Source organism: Scophthalmus maximus, chromosome 10 (genome assembly GCF_022379125.1).
Source record: "Scophthalmus maximus strain ysfricsl-2021 chromosome 10, ASM2237912v1, whole genome shotgun sequence".
NCBI lineage: Eukaryota > Metazoa > Chordata > Actinopteri > Pleuronectiformes > Scophthalmidae > Scophthalmus > Scophthalmus maximus.
Genome location: NC_061524.1, coordinates 17,167,036 through 17,191,078, shown reverse-complemented (window position 1 = coordinate 17,191,078; position 24,043 = coordinate 17,167,036). Strand labels below are relative to the sequence as shown.

Below are 24,043 nucleotides of genomic sequence, written 5' to 3'. Positions count from 1 at the left end.
AATTATTCTAAGTTGACAATCCCCCCACGTTCAGGGGAAAACCGGCTTGAATAATGCAGTGAGGTTTGTGTGCTCACACCACGGAGAGCACACATAGTGCATAGAGTGTTTAGTTAGCATGTTGCAATTTTCTTTGATCAAACATTAGTGCATTGATATTTAAAACTGCAGATAATCAAATTATGGTCATGCAAAACACTACAAAGTGCGGCATAACACATGGGAGGCCTGTTTCTATAGCATAATCAGGATAAGCACAAAGTGATTTACCACAAGAACAGAGGTAATTGTGCGGGCCATTTATCTCCACAATATACTGTAATTGCAGTCTTTCTTTGCACATCAAACACCAAAACATGCTCTCCACTTCCAAAGACAAACAATTGTTTAGTTGTCATATCTAGGGGCAAGTAGACGGGAGGTGCAGGCTTTCGCAGGCCACTTCAGATCTGCTTAAGACCTTCAGCGTATGGAAAAGCGTCAGTTTACCGTAAATCAGGTTAAATAATAATAATGGCTTGCTAGGTGCACAAACCAAACAAAAAGCCATACTACTGAGTTAGTCACAACTATATGTAGTGTACAAATGAGCCGCGCTGAGTGTCCCACCCTCCTGCTCTGCTCTCTAATGCACAAGGAGCAGGTGTTCTGCACTAATCCCTGCCTTTCAGCTAGGCTCTAATTATATATTGATGACCTAGCAATCATCACAACTGAATGTGGTCATAGAATTGAACAGAGACCTATGTGCATGTGTGTGTGTGTGTGTGTGTGTGCGCGCGCACAAAATGGCCGTGCTCACTTTGTTTGAACAACAGTTCCGCAGCTGGGTAGCTGCAGCCCAGATGTTTCCTCTCCTGCAAAGTTGCAATTACCAAGAAGAACAGAAAAGTCTTAAAGTCCTGATCGGCAAAATCAGAGCCAGTCTTGTGAGCGTATCAAAAATATTTGTAAATATTTGTCTTTCATACTTTAGACATGCTGCCTGAAACTGATTGTTTTTATGTCTAATGGTTTAAAGGACAAGACAAGGCACAGCTCTATAGTCAAGGGTAAGAGTTAAGTGCTAGAGTTAGGGTTAAAAGTTTGTGGTTGGGGGTAGAGATACTCTGATACCATTTTTGCCTTCCCGATACAATCTCTCATTCCCGGACTTTGCGTTTAGGCCGAGACCAGCGCATAACAAAAAAAAAAAAAAAATCTATTATAAGGTTGTTTTTTTTTTGGTGCCTTCACTTGTTGGATCTTTCCAGTGTGAGATATTGTCTCGCTAACGCTACACTACCAGAAATCCCCTCCTCTTCGCCGCCCTAAAAACAGCACTTTCCAGTGGCAGTACAGTGCAACTGCTGTTTTGGAGCGACGAAGAAGAAGTGATTTCCGGTGGGGGAGAAAAAAAAAAAATAGATGTGTGTACTCGCAAATGCCCGACCCGCTGTTGGAGTAATTTCCAATCCTTGAATTGAAATCAGAACATCTCCAATAAGGGGGTTTAACACTACTGCCTACACATTGGCACTGAACATTGGCAGTGGATGAGGCCTGGGCAAATTATCAAAGAAATTTGATACCTTAAATTTTTTTGGCACGATGTAGAAAATGTATGCAACATTGTAAAAGATTATTGGTTACAATGTCCATAAAAAAAACCATTTTCATTGAAAAGGTGAACAGGTTATATAGATTATAGCCTACTATATCAGCTGTCTTCAAAGCCTGCTGTACATTATGGGACTGTTACCACTCAGTGGCTATATGGCCCAGACTAATGCCTCATCTAAAAATCCCATCTATGAAAGGGCCCGAAGGAAAAAAAGATCCTTCACACTGATTTAGGATCTGAGGCTGAAGTCTGTTGGCAAGATATTATCACTGCAGTTAACGCTAGCAAACCTGCCAGGAGTCCATCTCTCCATCCATCCATCGACTACCGCTTTATCCATTTAAGGGTCGCGGGGGGGGGGCCTGGAGCCAATCCCAGCTGACATTGGGCGAGAGGCGGGGTACACCCTGGACAGGTCGCCAGCCTATCGCAGGGCCACATACAGAGACAAAAAACCATTCACTCTCACACCTACGGTAAATTTAGAGTCTCCAATCAACCTAACCCCATTCTGCAGTCTTTGGACTGTGGGAGGAACTGTGGGAGGGAGAACATGCAAACTCCACACAGAAAGGACCTGGTTGGTTTGAACCGGGATTCGAACCCAGAACCTTCTTGCTGTGAGGCGAAATTGCTAACCACTACACCACTGTGCAGCCCACCTGCCAGTAGTGCTCAGGTTCATTTCTAAAAACAAACAGCAGGAGCAGATTCATTAGTGAGCAGCCTTTCAGTTTCTACCTCCTCTGTGCTGAAGCACAAACTGGATGTCCGTGCTCAAGCTAAAGCTTGGTAAAGTGTTAACGTTGATTTTCTAAAAGGTTTTGGCTGACCGGTGTTGTTTTTCATCACTTTGAGGTCATGTTTCAGAATTTTCCCATGCAGTGTTCAACAGTAGAGCAGTAAAGTGCATACTGTATATCCCATTTGTAATTAACAGGCAGGAGTAATGCTAAGCTCTTCACTCATTAAATGAGTCTCCTTGTGCTTTTGTGCCCAATTAAACGTGGATGCATAAAAAAAAGAAAAAAAAGTGTTGCACTATAGCACAAGTCTGCAGAAAATGGATTCAACAAGAAGCATACGTAATGCACCACGGAAGCCATTTGGTGTAAGATAGAGGATAGACTGTGTTTGGATAAGAGACGTGTGATTTGTCACGTTCATGTTTAACTGTATATGAGTGAATTTTCTTGAATCTGATTCTTGCCTGAGACACACAACTTCACACCAGGCAAACATAATTCCCTGACTATAAAACTCAAAGGCAGTTAAGGGGCCAAACAGTTAACTCTGCACTATGCCTCGTTATCGTCTTTGGCCAGGGGATCATGGTCTTTTCACCCCACGTGGTAAAAGAATTGCAAATTATGCCCTTGCTATTTGTACAGGGCTACACTGAAAGCCCCATACATCACTCGAATCGCCAGCTGACAATGACTATTGTCTGAAACCAGCGGTGTTCAGGACTAAAGGGGTTTGAAGATTCATCATAGTAAGGCATTGTGCTTCATGCTTAGGAGGTGTCTAACTGGAGCGTTGACCCGCTGTTGTGCTAACCTTGTAAAAAAAAGAAGAAAAAAAAGTAAAACCAAAGGAGGAAAAATGATAGACTTCTCAGCCCGGTCTGACAAAGTTCAGATTTTATTAGGAGAAGTATCGCTATATATGAGGTGTACTTTTATTTTTCATCTAGTGCACATTCCATTTACAAAATCTGTCATACAAATTCAGTTGCTTTTGGATCCACTGTCCAAGACCAGGGTGATGGATTCGTATAGATTATCTCACCGAGAATTTATCCCTGTCCATATTTCAGTTTTCAGAGGTTCTACAGAAAGAGGGAACGACTTGAAACAGACTATATACCCATTAGAGGAATGGAACAACATAGCGTGGGCAAACGAATGACAAGCTTGGTGGAGAGAAACAGTGAGAGGGATCGAATTAACTTTAATCAGAGATGCTAATGAGTTTCATGGGGGTTGAGGAAAAAACACTCGCGCTCATCTCATTAATGGTTTAAACCTGCTAACACTTTCCAGAGCTGCCTCCATGCTGTTCAACTACTGGAAGCCAACCAGTAGACACAGGAACTGGTATGTTTCTCGTGAGAAACGTCTGCACCACTCACGGGAGCTGGTAATCCTGGCCGAGCGGAGAAACCTGCATGGTGTTTCAGACTGGCACTCGCTCTATTTTGTCCGTTTGCCACCATTTCACCTCCGGCAAATCTTGTAATGCCATGTCAAGGCTAGCTCTGTGGACACTTGTCTGAGGTAACAAACTAGGGCTGGGTGATATGGACCAAAAATCATATCTTGTTATTTTAAGGCTAGTTTCCATGAAGTGGGCTAAATGTTCAAGACAAAGCCACAACATCATTCCCCTGAATATGCCTGATTACTTTATTCAAGATGCAAGCATTTTTTTCCCCGGATATTGGTGAAAATATCCCAAAATACGATCTGTGTCTAAATGTCAAAGTGGAAAAAAGGAAATCCTGGATCCGCCCATCCTTTCACAGAGTATTATGGAAATATGTCTTGTAGTTTTTGTGTATTTTTTGTGATTCTCAAATGCATGCTGCGTTTAAGTGCTGGCGGAAAACTGGGACATCTGGACTTTAGGTGATTTGTTCCTGCTAGAGAATGGCATGGCAGTAAATTTAAAAAAGAAAAAATACCCCCAAATTCCTGGATCTGCAACAAAATTTTATGAATAAGTAGTTATTGAATAATCTGTCTTACAAACAAACCAACCAATCAACAAACAAACGGACAAGGGTGAAGACATATCCTCCTTGGCAGAGGTAATAACTCAACCATGTGATGCAACATCAAACTAAATTGCTCACTAAACATAAAACATATTTTCTCATCTTACATCTTGTTATATAGTATATCAATATACCTTAAAAGTCAGTATACTGCCAGGCTCTAAAACATACCATTAAGGTGGCAAATGCAAAGACTTGACAATAAACCAGAAAAAACCCGGCTGAAACGCTGTGGACGGTTTAAGTTCTCAGTTTGTTTGTCTTCGTGCAGACTGTGGAGAGGTTGTCAATTCATTTTCCATCCGATGAGATTTGTGTGGTTGACTTTGGTGCACTTCAGAGTCGCCTGTGTAGAGGCAGAGATGAGACAAGGACGGAAGAGTGCATCCTTGATTGGTCTGAGTATTTTGGAGTGCTTTGCATTGGAGAGCATGTTGACAGTGCAGCTGTCAGACTTATTCTCACTATCTTATTCAAATTAAGCGTTTTGTTTCTTCTTATTCACCAAAAACCTGTAGATATAACAATAAAAATATGAATGACGTGAAAATGGACTCACATTATACCTAATGATAACTGCCTTTAACATGGAGCGAGACATGCGACCTGATACTGGCACTCATTCTGCACCGCACCATTTAATAGGTCATAATATTAACAGCTAGCACAGTGAACATAAAGTTTTTACTATCAACTTTTCTTTAGCATGGCTTGAAGACTGGCTGAGACTGTGGCCCTAATGAGGGGCTTATAATGAAACAATTAAATAGCTTGTCTTTACAGTTTCTGCAAGACTACAGTAGGTATATCACGACAGCTACAGGCTGAAACTGGGACACTGCACAGACCAGTAGTTGCAATGGACACGCATTTCGCTGACAAAAAAATTCAACATTAAATGGTTTTGTAAATGAATTTACTTCCGAAATGAGTGAAAATATATAATCAGGCTGAACTGAGGAGAAACATTGGCCCCTGGCTACGCCTAACTCCAGCTCTGAGAGTTACTTGCCCAAAGACAATGGGCTAGGCTTGTCACGATACCAACATTTCAAAATTTGATACAATACTAGTGTATAAAAAAAAAAAATCAACACCGCTGTAAAAAGAAAAAAGGTCCTAAGCACACAAAAACGATTGTTAATTTCTTTCTTTTTTTTTATTAAAAGCTGGCATCCAGGTGCAAAAACGGTAAAATACTGATCGCATACCAACATTATTAATATTCTTCTTGAATGTTTTCCTTACCTTCAATGAATAATAATAATCTGATGAAATAATGTAAATAATTCTGCTGCTGTGATGAGTAAATTTCCCTGGTGTGGGATGAATAAAGGTCTACTCTATTTAATTATATTCTATTCTATTCTAATAGTATAACTGTCAGGGGACATTTCTCTGCATAATTGAGTACTTTTACATTGAATACTTTAAGTGCATTTCCCTGACTATGCTTGCAGTGATGCATTTACTTTTAATTGTAGAAAGCATAGCATTTTTACAGCGTGGTATTAGTCCTTTTACTTGTTCGGAACTTGCCATGGTGGTCATCTAGTTTACCCCACCACAGCGACATGTCGCCCACCGGCTGCAGACGTGCTGCTGCCTGCCTGCGCTTCCGCCTCCAGTCACGTGATGGGGTTCACTACACAGCCACAGGTTGAGGATCAGTTGATTTTCTTCCGTCTCGCTTCTTTTAGCGCCTTGCGTAAGTTCAAAATCTGATTGGAGATCTGCCTCGGCACTTTCCATACTTTCGAAAAATTGAATTGACAGAGATCGTATCGTTTTTAAAACGTGGTATCGAAAAAGGATCGTAATATTGATACATTTGACAACCCTACAAGGGGCAATAACCAAAGGAACCCCTCGAAAGCATTATTTTGCCACAGATATTACAGGGATATTACTATTAAACAATTTGTTTAGAACATGCTGTGTATCCAGGGGCTGATGTCCAAGGTCAAGCACGCGCTCTAGTGACTTCATATGGTCACTTACATCATCAGCCTTTGGAAGGTTTTAACTTTGATTGCCTCATTCTTGTGGTGGCGTGCGTTCCTCAAGTTGCGTTGATTTATCAGCATTTAGAGTGAATCTGTCTTGGCAGATGCATCCTATTAAAGAAGGCTAAATTGACTTCTTTTTAATGAAACCCTTCAGCATTCAACATTCATTTCCGATTTCCAATAAGCTGTTACTCATATAAGCTGTTACTCCCATACGCTTCAGTTGATATAAATCATGAATTTGCAGAGATCGGATAAAAGCTTGGTGATGGCATCCTCATTTATGGAGACAACGATTTCCCTCTGCTTTTGTGGGAAGCTCTGTCAGTCAATGGGAGAAAACACACTCTCTTCTCCCGCTCTCCCTCTCCCCTTGCTCTGCCCCTTTTCACTCTGCACATATCCAGCTGTGCCGATCCGGTGTGATAGAAATCTCTTCAATTCTGATTAACTGCTTTTGGATTTAGAGCATAGAGGAAATAAAGGAGCCCATAGAAAACATGCTGTGTCTCCCCAATAGATATCTGCTCCGCAGGAGAGTGAGACTTCGTGTGTTGTGTCTGGCACCTGTCAGTGGGTCTGCAGAAGCATCAGCTTGGATAAATTAAACATGTTACTCTTCATTTGAGCGACTGGGTTGCTTTCCCCTCGTGACTTTCCATTTTTTTTTTTTTTTAAAGGGAAAAACCTCAAACAATAAAATGTAGCGAGCTGGAAATTAAAAGACGGAGCCAGAGGCAAGAAAATGGCCTTATTTCTCAATCGCCTGTGCCTAAGTTTACTGTCTTAACAGAGTCAAATATAATTCCACCCCGTTAAAGTCATTGAACGAACAACTGTTTGAAAAAAACATTGTGCCCTGACATGCACATGTTCCTGAGCAACACACCTTGTCCACAGGGAACCCTATACTTTATTGACTGATCTGATATGAGATATGTTTCCTCTGAGAGGCAAAGGGAAACAGGATTATATATTTATATTCTATGTTTTTCCGACCTCCACCAAACAAAGCCAGGCAGACAGGCGATTATGTTGTTTGCCTTCCCATTCACTGTCATGAATGAATATGAAGGCAAATGCTCTGAAAAAGATGGGATTCATTATGTGCCATTTGTATGGTTTCTGTGTGATGGAGGAGAAGAGATGAAACACATTTAGAAGGATAATTGCTTTGGTCAATAACGGAGGGTTGCCTGTTTTACATTCCATTATGGGGAGGACGGGGCTCTGGGCCGTTTCATCAAGGAGAGATAAATAAGAGGCCAGTGCAGCCAGAGGAGACCCGTATCCCAGGTAAATGAGTCCTTATGAGGAAGATTAGCGCAAATCCCTGACACACGGTGCGTCGGCACGTGGGGCGAGGGGGGCTTTGGGATGCGGGCTTGGCTACCTCCATCTCACACATTCCCCCGGCAATCGATCAAAGCCCCAAATCCCAGCTGCACACAGAGAGGAAGAAGTAGGGGAGACAGTATGACAGCCTGAATTGGAAGCAAGTGCACTGACGAATGGCGGCCTCATCTGACACGGAGCCAGCCAATCATACACCTGGGATTCAAATATGCACATGAGGTGTGCGCATAATGTGCGCACAGACAATTTCCCTTTTTTCAGGACACACACTACCACGCACAAAGCAGTGCCCGGAGAATATATAGCGGGGACGTGGAGCATCTGTGAAACAATATTCATGCAGCATAAACAAGCTCTGGATCCTTTCTGCAGTGAGAGCTACTCATTAAACCCTGTTAACCTGCAGCACTAATATCTGCAGGGAGAACTGAGTGAGACAAACACACACCTGCTCCATTTAGGGAGACGCATGCCTCATTCCCTCGTTGAACATATAGCTCCTCCCCAAGCAGCACTCAGCGCTCCCCATCACACACACACACACACACACACACACACACACACACAGACACACCCCTATGTGCACATACACAAACGCTCATCAACAAAATGCAGATGGCAAACACTCAAAACTCATATAGCAAAGGCACATGAGGGTGAGGGAGGTAATGAGGAACACCGCACAGAGCTGAGAAGTGGGTGCAGGCGACTGAGAAGGGCAGAAGGAGATGAAGAAGGAAAGGAGAAGAAGGAGCGGAATAGTTCCACCTGACCCACTCGGGTGCTTCATGTCTGCTCCACACATCAGTGATTCCTGCACTGCTGCGGCACAGGTATACCAGAGTAAAGACAACCTGCGCAGGGAGCAGACTACTCATTAATGGAGCCCCATGTCACGTCTGTGTGCCAAACACCATCTGTATTCACTCAATCGCACAGACACACACACACACACACACACACACACACACACACTTCCACTTTATGCTGGGAGAGCAGTACAAATACACACACCAAGAACAACTGCAGGATTCATTTATCTATAATTCAAAACACAATCAAAATGGCAATCCAATATGTCTGACAAAACATCTCCTGTAACCAACCTGCCCCGAGTGCCATCAGCGGAGCAACTGTGCTCTCGCACGACAACGCTGAACAGTCCCAGCAGGAGAGGTGTTAATATGTATCGCATTGCCAAAGCAACACTCGCTGCGGCAAAGAAACAATCCCAACAGTGTTATCCACACCACTTGAGTGCAGTGGCATTTACCAATGCTGTCATACAGAATCAAGTGGAGGTAGAGATAAGTGAGGAGCGCAGGTGGGCAACGTACCGTTGGGACTCTCCTCGTCGATGGTGACGATGGTTGCAGGGGGGCCAGGCCGGGACAGCTTACATTCTGCGTGCACAGGGGGAAAAAGCAAAGGAGTGTAAATGAAGCTTGAATACTGTTTGCTTTGTCTTAATAATTTACTTTGCAAACCCAATACCATGCTGTGCTTCATGGCAGCTTATAAAAATGATAATTGAAGAAATTAAATAAAGATTAGACGATTTAAGCCAAAGTATGTTATCGTACAAAGGTAAATTATATTTGCATTTAGAGAACTTAAGTATTGTGCTTAAGTGTGACATACATACTTGTTCTTTGCGACATTTTTAAGGAAAATATTTTTGCTACATTTATTTGACAGCTAGAGATATATTTTTTCTGATTAGGGTTTTACATGAATACAAATATATCAGATTTTTTTAAAAAATTCAAAGCATTGAAGGATTGAAGGACTGCTTTACGACAAAAAAGCTGAAGCATGGCAAAGAAAGACAATCACTGACATTGTAAATGTGTCACTGGTCTGAGGAAAGGAACCTCGAAATCAGTGCTTCCCTGCCACGCCATTGGCTGTCACGTTGACACATAGAAGGTGGCACCAATGACTGCTACCACACAAACATCAACAGGAACGGACCGGACGACGCCGACACCAGACAAGCAGGCCAGTCAAAGCGTGTGGCAAGCTCATAAGCAGAGCACTCACGAGAGTGGCTTCACAGATGGAGGTCACAGCAGCTAGATGGTACAAGCACGTGGGACACAGGTAATGGCAGCTTGACAGACAGCAGCAGATGGGGCAGAAGGAGAGGTGGAGAAGAGGAGACGGGAGGAAGGGGGATGTCTAGGGTAGAGGAGTAGGTGCTGCAAGGCAACGCGCTCTGCAGCCGATGTGAGGAAAGTTGAGGATTAGATGCCTTGCAACAGGGATGAGAGGAGGGGGAGAAAGACGCTTTGGGAATCTGGGAAAGAGCATACATGAATGTAATAAAAGAAAAGGGAAAACAGACAACGGATGTTTGCCCTCTTACCCTCGTACTGCCAGTCTGAAGGGGTCAGGGGTTAGTGGGGCCAGAGGGAGGCAGAGCAGAAGCATGGAAGAAAAGAAAAAAGCGTGAAAACAGTTGGTAGAAGAACAGCTCTGATGTTTAGAAAGGAGAAAAAAGATCATCATGAAAAAAACAGAAGAGATATTAGGAAATAGCCGAAACGAGAGGCAGCTTCAGGGAGGATATCATTTATACTGTAGAAGCCTTCACTGGAGAGATGATGGGCGTTAGTGAACCGCGCACAGGTTTTTTGAGAAAATGGTCAACAGCTCCCGTCTTGCTGCTATTCCACAAGAGAGGATGAGTTTCACATTATAATATGAATCGATGAATAACTAAAACATTTTCTCTCAGTAAATGAAGTGGGAGCTTGTATTCTGAAGCGGGTAAAACAACATGAACGTGCACTGGAACCCACACGCAAGGTCCCATCTCTCGCTCTGCCTCCATCCTTTAAGATACCGGATCTCATGTAGCTTCAGGTGGTGTACTCTTACATTACATGTAATCAGAGATGGAGAGAAAAGAGAGACACATGGTCAATGACACACCAGCAGTCGGCACTCTAGGGTTTCACACCCACCTTCTGTTCCCTGACTTCAGACATGCAACTACCCACCTGTTGCAAGGTGCAAAACACCGGATTGTTTTCTTATTAAAAATGCATGCCCATGAGCGTTCACTAATGTGGAGGTTTAAAAGTGCATATTAATCAGAGATAAAAAATAAAAAAAAACTCAGGATGTTATGTTGCTGCTTTTTTTTTAATAATTGCTGTTTCCAAAGTGCAGATACTCCCAATAATTGGCAATTATGTCAGAAATGACAGAAGACAACCTGGGGCTAAAATATAGAATATTTCAGGCAATCATTCACTGCCTGTTTGAGCTTTTTGTTACTTTTCAATTCCAATCTGGACGTATTTTGTACATACTTTAACTAGAGCTGAAATTTACATACATGCATCGCTCCTTACACCGTGTGTGAAAATCCTTTCTCACTACAAGGAAATATGTTGGGAAGCATATTCAGCGTTTTTCTAATCAGAACTCTTTCAGCAACACATGCACATCTTGCACTCTTTATCCGCAGAATTTTGTGATTTTTTTGTCAAAAAAAAAAAAAAGAAAACTTGCAACCATCTGCTGAGGAAAGAGCGGGATGAGGGATTTTCCTTTAAAAGCAACAGAATGAACAGAGCAAGTGGGTCACACCTCACAATCGGGAGACATATACAATCAACATCAAAATAAGTGTGCAAATCTGCTCTGAAAGAATATTCTGTGTGAAGTGGAAAGGGTGTGCCCACGTGGGCACTAATGAAAAACACGCTCACAGACAATGTGTTTTGTCAGTTTTGCGCGTGTGTGTTCAGGCGCAAATGTGCATGTGTGTTTGTGCGGGTGCACATGTGCGGCTCTCAGTGGTAGTCGCTGCGGATGAAGAATTATGTCTCCATTTGCAGAGCTAACAGTCCTATAGTGTGATCAGAGCACAGACATATGAACTGAGGAAGTCTTGCACGCGAAGACACACACACACACACACACACACACACACACACGCACACACACACACGCACACATGCATGTTTGTGAATACAATCACACAATCTAGGAGCCATAAAGCCATTTCAGTCATTCACTCCAAAACTGGAATGATCCAAACCACTTGTCATATATATACACCAGCAGCGGGTGATATATATATATATATATATATATATATATATATATATATATATATATATATATATATATATATATATATATATATATATATATATATTTATTTATTTTTTACAACTACATTATATGCCAAGCTTTCTCTCCACTTGAGAAGCTTTTCACAATAATGCGAGTATAAAGAGGCTTTCATGTTACTTTACTTCCCAGTGGCACTGTGGGTTCATACAATCATTTGCCAAAAAGCCTAAACAGATCTCCCATACACCCCTCCTGTAGCACTCACTCACACACAATTCCTATCTCTTATCCCGTATTAGTGGTGGACATAGAACGTGTTGGTGTAGCAAGCATGAAATACCTCCAAACTGCTATCATATTGTGCGTATGTCCCTCCGTGCTATTGTGAGATTTGAGATTTATCATGTTGATTTATTTTATTCTTACTCGGTTCCATATTTAAGATCAGGACAGGAACAACCAAATATTGTAGCCACAGCTAATGACTCAGTGTCGCACATTTTATCATCAAGATAGCAACCAAAAGGACATGTGCAGCTAACAGAGACTGGTACAGTAGACATAACATTTTTTTCATGCTCTCAGGGTCTAACGGTGCACTGCTTGCACATTGTTCGAAATGATCGGCCATCCCAGCTTTTTGAGTCAGTATTGGACTGATATCCAACATCCTTTTTTTCAGATCATTACACAACTAATAATAATGCATGGATGAAACTCGCATATCCGTAAATAAAGAAATAAAAATAAAAAGGAAATGTATAAAAAGGAAAAGTAATAATACACAAATCCACCATCCTGACTAGGGTTGTCACCAGAACCGGTTTGCTAACAACGCTACCGCTACCTCGTAGCGAGCTAACGTCTGGGGCGTATTCCAGGAAGCAGGTTTAAAAAACCCAAAAGCCATCATCAATGGAGCTCTGATTCTATGTGTCACCATGGCAACCGAGGCAAAAACAAGGTCCTCCTACGTCAAGCTGTTATAGTTGGAGATGCACAAGTCAACACGTTAGACTGAATGAAATCATCAATTGATTTACAACAATTGTGATATTTTCTCTGTCAAACTCTTGTATGAGATGATGGTGTAACGATTAGGGACACTGTCCAGTGGGCAGGCGGCGGGGGTTTCGATTCTTGTTGGCCAAGTCGGAAAAACGTGCAATGTTATGTCAATTATTTTTAATTTCGGTGCAATCCCACCGGCACGTAAATAATGTGGCTGCAGCTGAAAATGATTTATAAGAATATAGTGCAGATAGGCAAGGCACATGGTTTTAATAAGATTCCAAATGTTAAACAAAGAAAACGTCAGTGACCATTTCAACTTGTCGTTCAGAAAAAACTTTGTTTTAATATAAAAATACTTTGTTTTAATATGGCGGACATGCTCCAGCCAGAGCATGTCCGCCATATTAAAATGCTGGAAATAAGGCCAGAGAATATTATTCATTGTTCAGATATGCGATGTATTGGAATGCGTCGGGGAATGAAAGCATCTATACAGGGTCTTAATCCTCTCCCAACGTGAGGCTGCTGAATTAATTCTGTTTCCATATCGATCGGGTTCACGAGGAAAAGACACGTTATTTTTTGACAGCTAGATCTGAACCAAAAGGGAGGAGTTACGCAGAAAAAGTCTGCCTTTCCTGACCTGCCAGCGAGCAGGAGTCAGTTGCCATGGAAACTGACCTAAAGTTTAAGTTCACTCGCTTTCTGGAACGGAAAATCCACAGTTTCCCTCTTTTCAGGATTAAAAAAAACCTGCTTTCTGGGATACAACCCTGGTTGAGTTGATTCAACAGAATAGAGATGGGAGAATGGCAGCAGAACCAGAGATTGTTTGGTGCAGGTGGAATTTTGTGTTTCATACTGCCGCGGGAGAGTCAAGAAGTAAATAGATACAGATGTTTCAAATCGTAAGCAGTCAGAAACAATACAGAGCAGAATAGTGGGAGCCAGATAAAAGAGAGAGTTGATCACACAGCTCAGGGAGAGGGGTAGGCAACAGCTTGGGGCGCTCAGTTACTGAGGTCTATAGGTTTCCAACAAGGTTATTCACCACACTGGCAGGCTGTGCTTTGAACAGTAACCAGATTTGAGAAGAGACACCGTGTGCATCATTGGTTTTTTTTTTTTTGGTTTGTTTAGGTTTTTTGGGGGGTTTTTTTCTGTTGGAAAGCACTGTCTTGCTCTTGATACAAATCAATACTGAGAAATAATTAGTAAAGAGGAAAAGAGGAAGCTTACTTCATGTGCCAGTAGATGAAATAAATGTTTCACAGTTTATTTTTTTCACCTTGTTGTCGTCTAATCTGAAGTTTTCTTATGGTTTGATTCCCAGCTCCTCGAGTCCATGTGTCGAGGTGTCCTTGGTCAAGATATTAAACCCCTGATGGTTACACCTTCAGTGTGTAAGAGTCTGTGTGTGTGTGTGTGTGTGTGTGTGTGTGTGTGCGTGTGCGTGCGCCTGTGTGAAAACGAGAAAAGTGCTGTGCAGTCCATTAACCATTCCATTTAGTCGTAAAAAAAAAAAAAAAAAATACACAATGGCCAAAAGCCACTCAGGGAAGCATGTCCAAGCCCGACCAAGGACATAACAGTCAGAGAAAGATGAAGCTGTGTCCGATGTAAATAGATTTGATTGACCCTTCTTTATAAACAGGGTTCAAATGTGTCATAAAATGTACACACATGGCACTTTAGTAGGCAGAAAGTCACATTGACTGAAAATAAAATACTGATCGAGGAGCAGACTGACCCGAGTTTGGCGGGAGTCTTCTTGGCCAGTGCTATGAGGCTTGCATTTTAAATATTGTTTTGCTTTTATTTGACAGTCATTGGAGAGAGAGACAAGAGAGAGAGGAGAGAGAGAGACAGGAGAGGGGAGAGAGAGAGAGGGGATGACATTCAGCATGGCATCTGGCCTGAGCCGTGTCTGTTGCCGTGTTGCACATTGCTGGCTTCAAATGGGAGGCCTAAGGGTTAAGGCCATGTGCTTGCTCTCAAAAAGATAAGGTGTCTCGTAATCAAATCTGATTTGAATACTTGTCTACTACTAAGAAAAACCTTGTAAATACTAAGCGAATGCTTAAGAGTTTTTGTTTTTTTTCCAGTAAATCCCAAAAAACGTAGCATTTAATGACCTTGCGTCTCTTTTCCAAAGTGGCGCTGGAGTCAGAGATTGCAATAGAGGGGAAATAATAACAACTGCAGAAAGCAGCATTCAATCACCAACAGGTAATCAGGGCACTGTACACTGTACACAGGGGGCATTTTACACTATAATGCCAGAGGCTTTATCAGAAGACAATCAGCATCCTCTCATTTTGACCCCGGGGTAATTTGCACTCACTTAAAGACATCCTCTCACTAATCAGCCTAACAATGTTGACTTGAAGCCGTTAAAAAATTCCATTACAAAATGATTGCCGTTTGTCTCACAGAAGAATCAGGTAGAACAGAAAAAATTAAAGTTGATGCAAGCAAGCGTCAATCAATTTGCGGAACGCTTGCGAGTGAACAAAACAACATTCTGCCCTGCAAAACCATAACATCTGACAAAAGGATCGAGCCGAGCAAAATTGATCAGACAGCAGCAAAAAATGATAAAATGCTTGATTAATATTTTCCCTTTTGAAATCGGCAGCTGCTTAGGCACTTTTACGCATACTTTGCCTGACATTAAATCCAGAAAATATATAGATTGCAGAGAAAATAACCAAATGAAGGAATTCTGCTCACTGACATTTGGTTTCAAAAGCCCCCCTTTAGCCACCGACAAATCAAACTCCTGCTACCTAAGAGCTGACATCTAAGACAAGAAAACAGACTTAACAGAACTAAAGTAATGAGCAACTTGGTCCGGGCTGCACTGTCCCGGTCAATCTGGCACACATTTGCAAAAAAAAAAAAAACCTACAGAAGATCAGAGGCATCTTAACTACAAAATTTCAGTAATTGCGAATTCACAGCAAAACATGCTTGCCCCCTCTGTAGATGTAGGCAGCCACTCATTAAAAACTGTCAAAGGACAGGAACTGATGGACGAGAGAGGCAGAGAGAGAGAGAGCGATTCTTGAGAAAGGGCAAGAAGCAACGAAGAAGAAAATAGGAACTCGTTTCTCATCTTTTAGACGGATGGCAAACTGCCAGCTCACACACAAGGTCCCTCTTATCATATAATGTCTCGTACTGTATGTCCATATACAATTACAAACGTGTCTACTCTTGCATATTAATATCAGGCTGATAAAGAATTGCCGGACGGAGCCAATGGAAAGTTCCCCTGGCAAGGACAGCGGCGTCTCTGATCATCCCTCTTTGTTCAGCCACAGTGTCAGTGGTCCACCTGAGGGAGGAGATGTGTGCTGACCTCAGGTGTGACCGGTACTCAAAAACTTCAAGGTCGGGAGGTCAAAAATTCTGACCAATCCCCTGGGGTGGCAGACAGCCCCGGACAGGGATGAGTGGCCACAGAGCAAACAGGGACACTGTTTTCATTTCCCAGTTGAATTGATGGAGTTTATTTTGCATGGATCTAGGCCTAGTGGGGCGGAGGGGCATTCTGGGATGGGTCCAATCCGGCCTGGCAAGGGACAAGGGGACAGACTGAGGGGAAGCTGTCCAGTGGCACACGTTGCCATGTAATGGCTGCTTGTGTACAGACAGCAGGTCCAAACAGGTGAGCAATCTGCGTTATGTTATGTTCAAAGGGGCTGGGAAAGGTTGTCCAAATGTCCGTCTCAACTTGATGCTCAGTACTGAAGTACCACATACAGTAAGACAGTTTCATTTATGTGTTCTCACAAAGCGTCTACTTGCTATCTGCAGTTCATACTGTAAGCAAAAAAATCCACAACAGTGCAAGAAGCAATTAAACACTGCTGTTGTTTCTACTCCTAAATCTTCAGATTTCTCCACGAAAGGTCGTGTAAACGATCTGCCGAAGTTACTCACAGTGAATTTCACTCATTCAAGTCATCACAGTCAGACTTACAATACATCCCGTTTTTTTTAGCGCACTGTGTTTTGTGATTCATAGGTTAGTCTCGGCAGATGAATTCACATCTGAAACATGTTATTAGAAAAGCTACTGTTAATTTTGAATTACTAAACCTTCCAAAAAGCACCATGAATCCTAAATATTTACAGAATTTGCAGGCACTGCAGTAAAGGAAATTTAAAAACACGTTACTTTTTGTGCATTGGTAGAGTCTGTCCCGACAATTTAGATGCATGCTGCCATGCACACCTGATGAAAATGTTTTTCTCTACACAATTTGAGATATGACACTCAGTTTACTTTTTGTTATGATCAGTAAATCTACTAAATGTCTGCAACTAAACTTGTAATCGTGAAAACCGATCGATATTGGGATTATTGCATTAAGAACTCATCCGGGATAAATATGCTAAAAGAGAAATCCAATGAAGCTGATGATTTTAAATCATCTGAGAAAATCCTTTTCAACAAAATAGGTACAGACGGGCACAAAAAGTTTTGAGTTGTGACAACAGCCTTGGATTTATTCCCACTAAGGCACGATTAAACTCAGTCTTGCCAGGAACTTTACTTCGCACACACTTGAACAGCAATATGAAATTCCAAATGGAAGCCAAGTATTTGAATCTTACAATGATTTGTTTTCTTTATGGGGAAGGGATTGCTGCAGCTTTAATCTCGTGCCATGCACGTTCCCAAGACAACAGATCTGACGCAGTTACAAACCCATAAGCATCGCAGCAGCTAACAATTCAACAATTCAAACCCAAGTCAACACAACAAATAATACTTGGGAATCTGAGAGTCAGTTCTCATTTGTAAACAACCCCCCAACCTTTTACATTTGGAAATTCTGAATAATTGAGAAGGGGGGGGGGAAACAGCCGTATCAATGTGGAGACAGACAGTGATGTGTGCTTCTTCATGCAGCATGTCTGTGTCTGGCGCAGGCTTGCAATTGCCGCCTCTTCCTCCGTCTCCATCCATCTCTTTCTCTCCAAATCTTCCCGTCTGTCCTAACAAATCGTTAGGCACGTGGGGCTCTCTGTGGGGCTCCTGTAATTGTGTATGTGCTTATTTTTAAGGGTCACGAGTTGGGGAGAATGTGTCGTTACAAAATGAAAAGAAAATGAGAGGCAGGCGGTGAAGAAAGATAAAAAAAGAGGGGGGGGGGGGGTTTGGGGGGCATTTGGGGGGCAAGGCAGCCGTAGAGATTGTAGCAGTGATGAAGACACGGTGAAACTGAAATCCCGCAGCATCTCGTAAATCATTAGCGGCCGATAATGGAAGAGAGAAGGGGATTACTTGGCTGATCGAAATCCCTTGCAGAGGCTGACCCTACCACTCATCTTCAGACCCGCCCCCCACCCAATTGCTGCCTATTTCTGACTCTCTGTGAGTTTAACCACACAGGCAGGAGGGCAAAGGTTGCAATCACACACCCAGTGAACAGTCCGGCATGCGCAGCGCTCACACACTGAGCTCCAGAATGGGCCTGTTGATCCCGGGCAGCACAGGTCCAGTCTAAGCAAGACTGGCTTCCTTCTTATGCTCCCAGAGCCTGATTACAGCCTACTGTTGAGCAGATTAAAAACCCCTCCCTGCCGTCTCTTCACTACTCCCCCACTCCGCAGGCTCCTGCTGTAGCCAGACACGGTCTGCACATCTGGCCCATAATCAGACAATCCCCAAAATAGACAAACAATCGTGGATCAGAATTGTGCAGATGGGAAAGGAGGGGAAGAGAGGGAGACAGGCACAGGGACAGATATGGGCTGAGACGGGAAGGGTAGGCCGATGTCACATGGCAGACGCACACACAGCCACAGATACAGCGGATGAGGTTTGTGCATTTTCTCTCACATGCGGATTAAGCAGCCTGGGATTTGGAGGTATGGGCAGTGTACATCTGTCCGCTGCGCTTGGGATTGAAGTTTGACCTTTCATTATCATTTGTTAAACTGCCGGGAGAGCTTGTCTCCGCACACACGAGGATCGATGGACGTGCATGTGTTGCACTGCAGGATTTACATGCACATGTAGTCAGAAAAGATTTTCTGTTGAGAGGGACAATGAGCCGACAGTGGAGCGGCGTCGGAGTCAGATGACGCGAGGTAAGGAGGAAGAAATGAAAGGATGGTACATGGAAGAGAGGATTGTTAATGAAAAATGAAGGCAGCAACGGTGTGAAGGAAAGAATTAAGGGATATAATATAGAGTGAGGGAAACAGGCCTTTAATTCTCTAATTGGCCATCCCCTTTTAGTTGAGTCGGTTATCATTGTCATGCAAGACAAAGAATTTCTTATTTGCTTTATGTTATTTTTCATGGTGTATGAGCTATTAGTCAAGTCATTACTTGAAACACACACGGTGGTATTCATGAATTCCTTTTTAGTCTTTAATCATCAGCATCTTTTTAAAAAGATCCCTTCATGAATGCATTCATTCATAAAGTACAATATCCCTGATTAATTAAAATACTCCCCCCCCCCCAATTAAATCAAATAATTGATTAGTTGAAGAAAGACTAACGTCTCTCAAGGTCAGCCCTAATTTCTCTCACTGTGTCCACAGATGCATTAATCAGAAGTCCGGGATTCATAATGTCCCCCTTGCTAATCAAATAAAGACTTGAAAGACACTGTGACGTCCACTGCCCCGAAAAGAATTTCCGGTTGCTATTTTCATTTGATAGACAGACACCAAACAAGTTGACGGAGCCAAAAGCCAAGGGCGCCTTGAGGTGAGCCGAGCAGGGAGATTTATGAGGGAGAAGATGGGGGATGTGGTGTGGGGGGGGCGGGTGAAAATCCCCGCTCAAACGGAGATCATCCCTAGGTGACACGGAATGGCGAAAGGAGGCAGCAACACACAGCGGTAACCACATGTGCCCTTCAAACCACAACAACGCTGATATGCTCTGCCCCGCCGTGCATAATTATTTCCGTCCGAAACGGGTCAAAGTACGGCCACGTCAATAATCAGCATAAAAAAAGGCCGTTATTACAGTCAAAAGACAGGGAATGCAAAACAAAAATGCAAAAGAAAAGGAAATGGGGTGTTACTCGACAGGGATTATTGTGCTGCGTCAAGTAACAGAGCTCCTTCTTAAGATAAGAAGGACGCGTTTAGCAGCGATCAGTAACACATAGCATGAATGAGACATATGACCAAAAAAAGACAATTGATAGGATGTATTCAGATTAAGATTGACTGCAGGGGAAATGATGCTCAGAGTGTGGCGCTGAAATAGTGAATTTCTTAATAGTACAGTACAGTATATTTATGTGGGATCGAAAACAATTTACCACCATACTCAAGACTCCAGCCGTAGGTGTTCTATTGAGCTTGAAATGGTTGAGTGAAACTGAAAAAAATGTCTTTAAGCAAATGGAATGCTGCCTACATGACATGTTCAATAAGAACAACGATTCATTTACCAGGTGTCAAAGTGTTGATACTGAGTCTGCTGCTAAGCTGTCACTGACGATGGATTTCATTCGCTTTCCTGCCATGTCGGATCGCTTCTAATGAGCAAAGCTCAGCTAAGATTTTTTCTTTGGTCATTTCAAGGCCCCCACGACGCCTGGTTGAAGTGGACGTTGGTGATTCAAACATAAACACTAACTTCAAATCACAAGGCACAACATGTTTAATCGCGTCAAAAGTGCTTTTGTTGCTGAAACCTGTCCGCACGCAGGGCTGGATGCGAATTCCCTGGTTTCCGGAGTTATAATCCTGCGCTTTGAACCACACTGACCTCGTACAACTGGTGTGCAGTACGTGAATGTAGCACTTCCTACGACACGGGGGAAATGGTAAAAAGGGACATAATCCAGGGTGCAATTACACCTCCCCTCAAAACACAACTGACGAAACCAAAACAACAAGCGGGACATAAACAGGATTTCTGTGAGACATGGTTGGGATTTAAACACTGAGGAAGAAGTACAGAGGCAACTTGATCATTTAGCCATTTAACAGATTCTGTTAATGTAAGGAAGCACTTCATGAAAAAAAAATATTATGTTCCATAAAAAAAAAATGGAACAAGAATCTCTAAATTTTAAAAAAATATTAGAGGTATGAAATCATTTCACATGCTCCATGTGCAAATACCTAATATATAAACTTGCCGACACTCTCAAGACTAAATGTTAGAGAAGAGAGCAAGAAAACACTCTCGCTTTCGCAATGTTACATCAATTTTACCTCAAGTTGGTGAACCCAATTCATCAGGACAAATTACTCTTCTCGTGTCTACCAGTACCGTGTAAAGCTCTGATGCATAGACGCCTAAAAATGAACAATATGCGTGTGTACTGATGCTATTGAAAGCTGTAAAAAGAAATTACTCGCAAACCCATATTCCATAGGGTTGTTTCCTCGAGTTCCACAGCTGTTATGTTTTTGGTCGGTGGTTTCTGTCTCACTCCTCACAACACTACTCGTCTATTAATGCGTCCAAAGCCTGGGAGAGAAACCGCGAGGCCCTCGATCACCTTCAAAGGCTCAGCCAGTCATACGGCAAGTCCTTCCTTTTACTAAATGATCATACACACCCATGAAGCAATCCTCTCAAAAATAAAATCAGAGTTCAATTGGCAGTAAGTAGACATTATACCCTTCCCTAAAAGGCTTTTACATTAGTGAGCTCGTCCAGGAAGTCTGGGAAGCCGGAAAAAGGGATGAAAAGATTGAAGGAAACACGGTTGGGATAAAGGAAATATGCTTCCGAAAAGCAGGCAGTCGTAAAATTGACCTGAATCACTGGAAATATTGCCGCACAGGGGAAGTGAAGCATGTCTCTGTGCACGTGCATCTTCCCCTCAGCACTGTGCTCGAAGGCCCTGCCAATCTCATGCCGCCGAAATTCCCTTTTAACTGGCGTCTGCCACAAAGTCAGTGAGTCGAGACCACGAATGCAAGATTCCCGCTGTAATGGGGCAACTTAAACATGAAACTACAAAGAGAGTCCTCTTAGCACAATCGATGAACTGTGTAGGAAGAGAGCTGGATTGATGCGCTCTCTCTCTAAACAATGTCTTTTGAAAAAGAATATGATGTAAATTTGAAAGGGAGCCTTGTGAGAATACTGTGAAAGCAAAGTTATTTGCACTAAAGCGTTCTCCCGTCTGATGTCGAGCGACGTCTCCGTGGTCCTCCTCGGCTCCAATGCAATTAAACTTTTTTGTCTGGATGCACATACTGCATCATTTGCAATAACAGAGTGATACATTAAATATTTTGTATTCATGACTAAAAACAAAATCATTCTTTAATATTTCAAAAGCAGTTTTACCTCTGGCCTCTTTAGCAATAGTGTGAAAATAAAATCTCAGGTTGGCACAATATTTATCAGAAACAAAAGTGTTACACTGTTGTAAAAAACTTTTTCTTTCTCCCCCCTCCAAGTTAGTCCTCTGCAAGAGAAAAAGAAGCATTGCCTCATCCACATTAGAGGCCTCCTCTTGGCAGTGCAGCTACAGTGAACTGACAAGAGGCAGGCCCGAGGTTGTTCGTGTCAGTGCTGTGTGCTGTGCTCATACCTTCTGTGTCCTGGCCCCAGCTGTGGGTTAGCAAAGAGAGGATTGCCATTCCTGTCCCCAGCCATCTGACAAGCCACCACCCCCGTCGCATCTTCTGTCAAGCCTCACTGCCTGCCCACCTGGACAAAATAAACCGGAGAGAGAGGGTTTTTCATTCAGGTCTCAGCCAGCCCTTCAGCCCTCGCGCATGCACAGCTGCGACCCAGACCCAGAACCAGACCCACACCCAGACACACACACACACACACACACACACACACACACACATCTACCTGCAGCATCGTCATCAGGTTAAAATTTTTAATATCACATTAGTCTCGCGATCCGATTTTCAAAACTGTAAATACCATAATCCGCTGGATTATCTGAATCAATCTGAATGTATGCAGTTACTTCTGGATGACTCCGAAAACCAATGCGCAATGCAGCAAAATATTTTGATTTCCCACACACGCAGATTTAAATGGAATTAGGGCCATTAGTTAATTCACATCGCAGTATATCCCAAATTCACGGTTACTCGTGTGTAAAATCTCGTTCTACTGCAATTACATTGGCAATTTATTTTAAGTGAAACCTCCCCTGACTTTTCCTTGGAGGCAAGTGGCACTAATATTTCCAATTCCCAACCCTAAATACTTACAACTAATGGCTAGGCCCGTCACGGTAACTAGTTTTTGTTGTACGATATATTTTCTCAGAAATTATTGCGATACGCAATATTATCGTCATTTGCTGCTGAGAGAAATGTTATCCAAAGTTTAGACTCGTGTTTAGGCCCAGACAAAGCAAGCGATTTGAAAACATGGTGCCTTTAGAATAATACCAAGAAATCCATATTTTCTGGCATTTTATAGACCAAACCAGTGATTGATTAATCAAACCACAAGAACAGATGAGAGGACAGAAGCAGCGAGACTTGCTGGACTGTTGTTGACATTCATTCTTATGTTAACAAACACGCATGTAGACACAATGGCTGTTATCGAGGTAAATGAAAATGGTTGAGTTCATATTCATGTATCGTACAATAAGTCGATAACATAATTATCGTGACACTAATGGCATCTATTTCAACTAAGAAATAGATGCTAAGTCTAGCAGCGGGTGAATATTTTATACACACACGGGGATAAAGATTTCAGGTGGAACTTAATGACATTGCGCAGACAAGTGAACAGAAGTTTGTTGTCAGAAGTTCTTTCTTTACAGAAAAAAATCACGAGCCACCAGCACCGACAGTGACCAACAGTGAAAGCAAACGACAGCACAGACATTATATCAGTGCCGTATGTTATGATGGGGCTCCAAAACCAAACTGACAGAGAGGATTTTACAGTAAGGACACTTTTTTTCCCCGGCTCAAGTGGAAATTACAAGTGCAGCAGCGCATACAGATTGAATGAACGGGGCCCTACTCGCTGTGCATCGCACACACAAATCGAAAGCACGCGCCCTCCGGCCTGAGCTCGAGGACGGCGAGGTGCCACCGTGAGGAATAGAGGGTTTTTCTGCCTGCTATCTGTCGGAGCTATTTGATGTCACACCTTCCTCACAAGGCTTATTCTCAGAGCAGGCGATAAGCTGTGAAAATCAGCTTTCATGGCATATGCCAAAGGGACAGGAGGGGACTCGCAGGCATCGA

General features: G+C 42.6%; 1 protein-coding gene across 2 annotated transcripts in view; it reads right to left on the bottom strand.

Annotated features, from left to right (window-relative positions):
• Positions 1 to 24,043, bottom strand: part of pcdh15a (protocadherin-related 15a) — a 194,123-nt gene that overhangs the window by 109,203 nt on the left and 60,877 nt on the right. For both annotated transcript variants that reach the window (XM_047335297.1, XM_047335296.1), the window contains 3 exons: positions 22,399 to 22,517; positions 10,116 to 10,130; positions 9,085 to 9,150 (listed from right to left, as the gene is read on the bottom strand). In XM_047335297.1, the coding sequence (XP_047191253.1) occupies positions 9,085 to 9,150; positions 10,116 to 10,130; positions 22,399 to 22,489 (172 nt within the window). In that variant the 5' untranslated portion in view covers positions 22,490 to 22,517. The remainder of the gene's footprint in view (positions 1 to 9,084; positions 9,151 to 10,115; positions 10,131 to 22,398; positions 22,518 to 24,043) is intronic.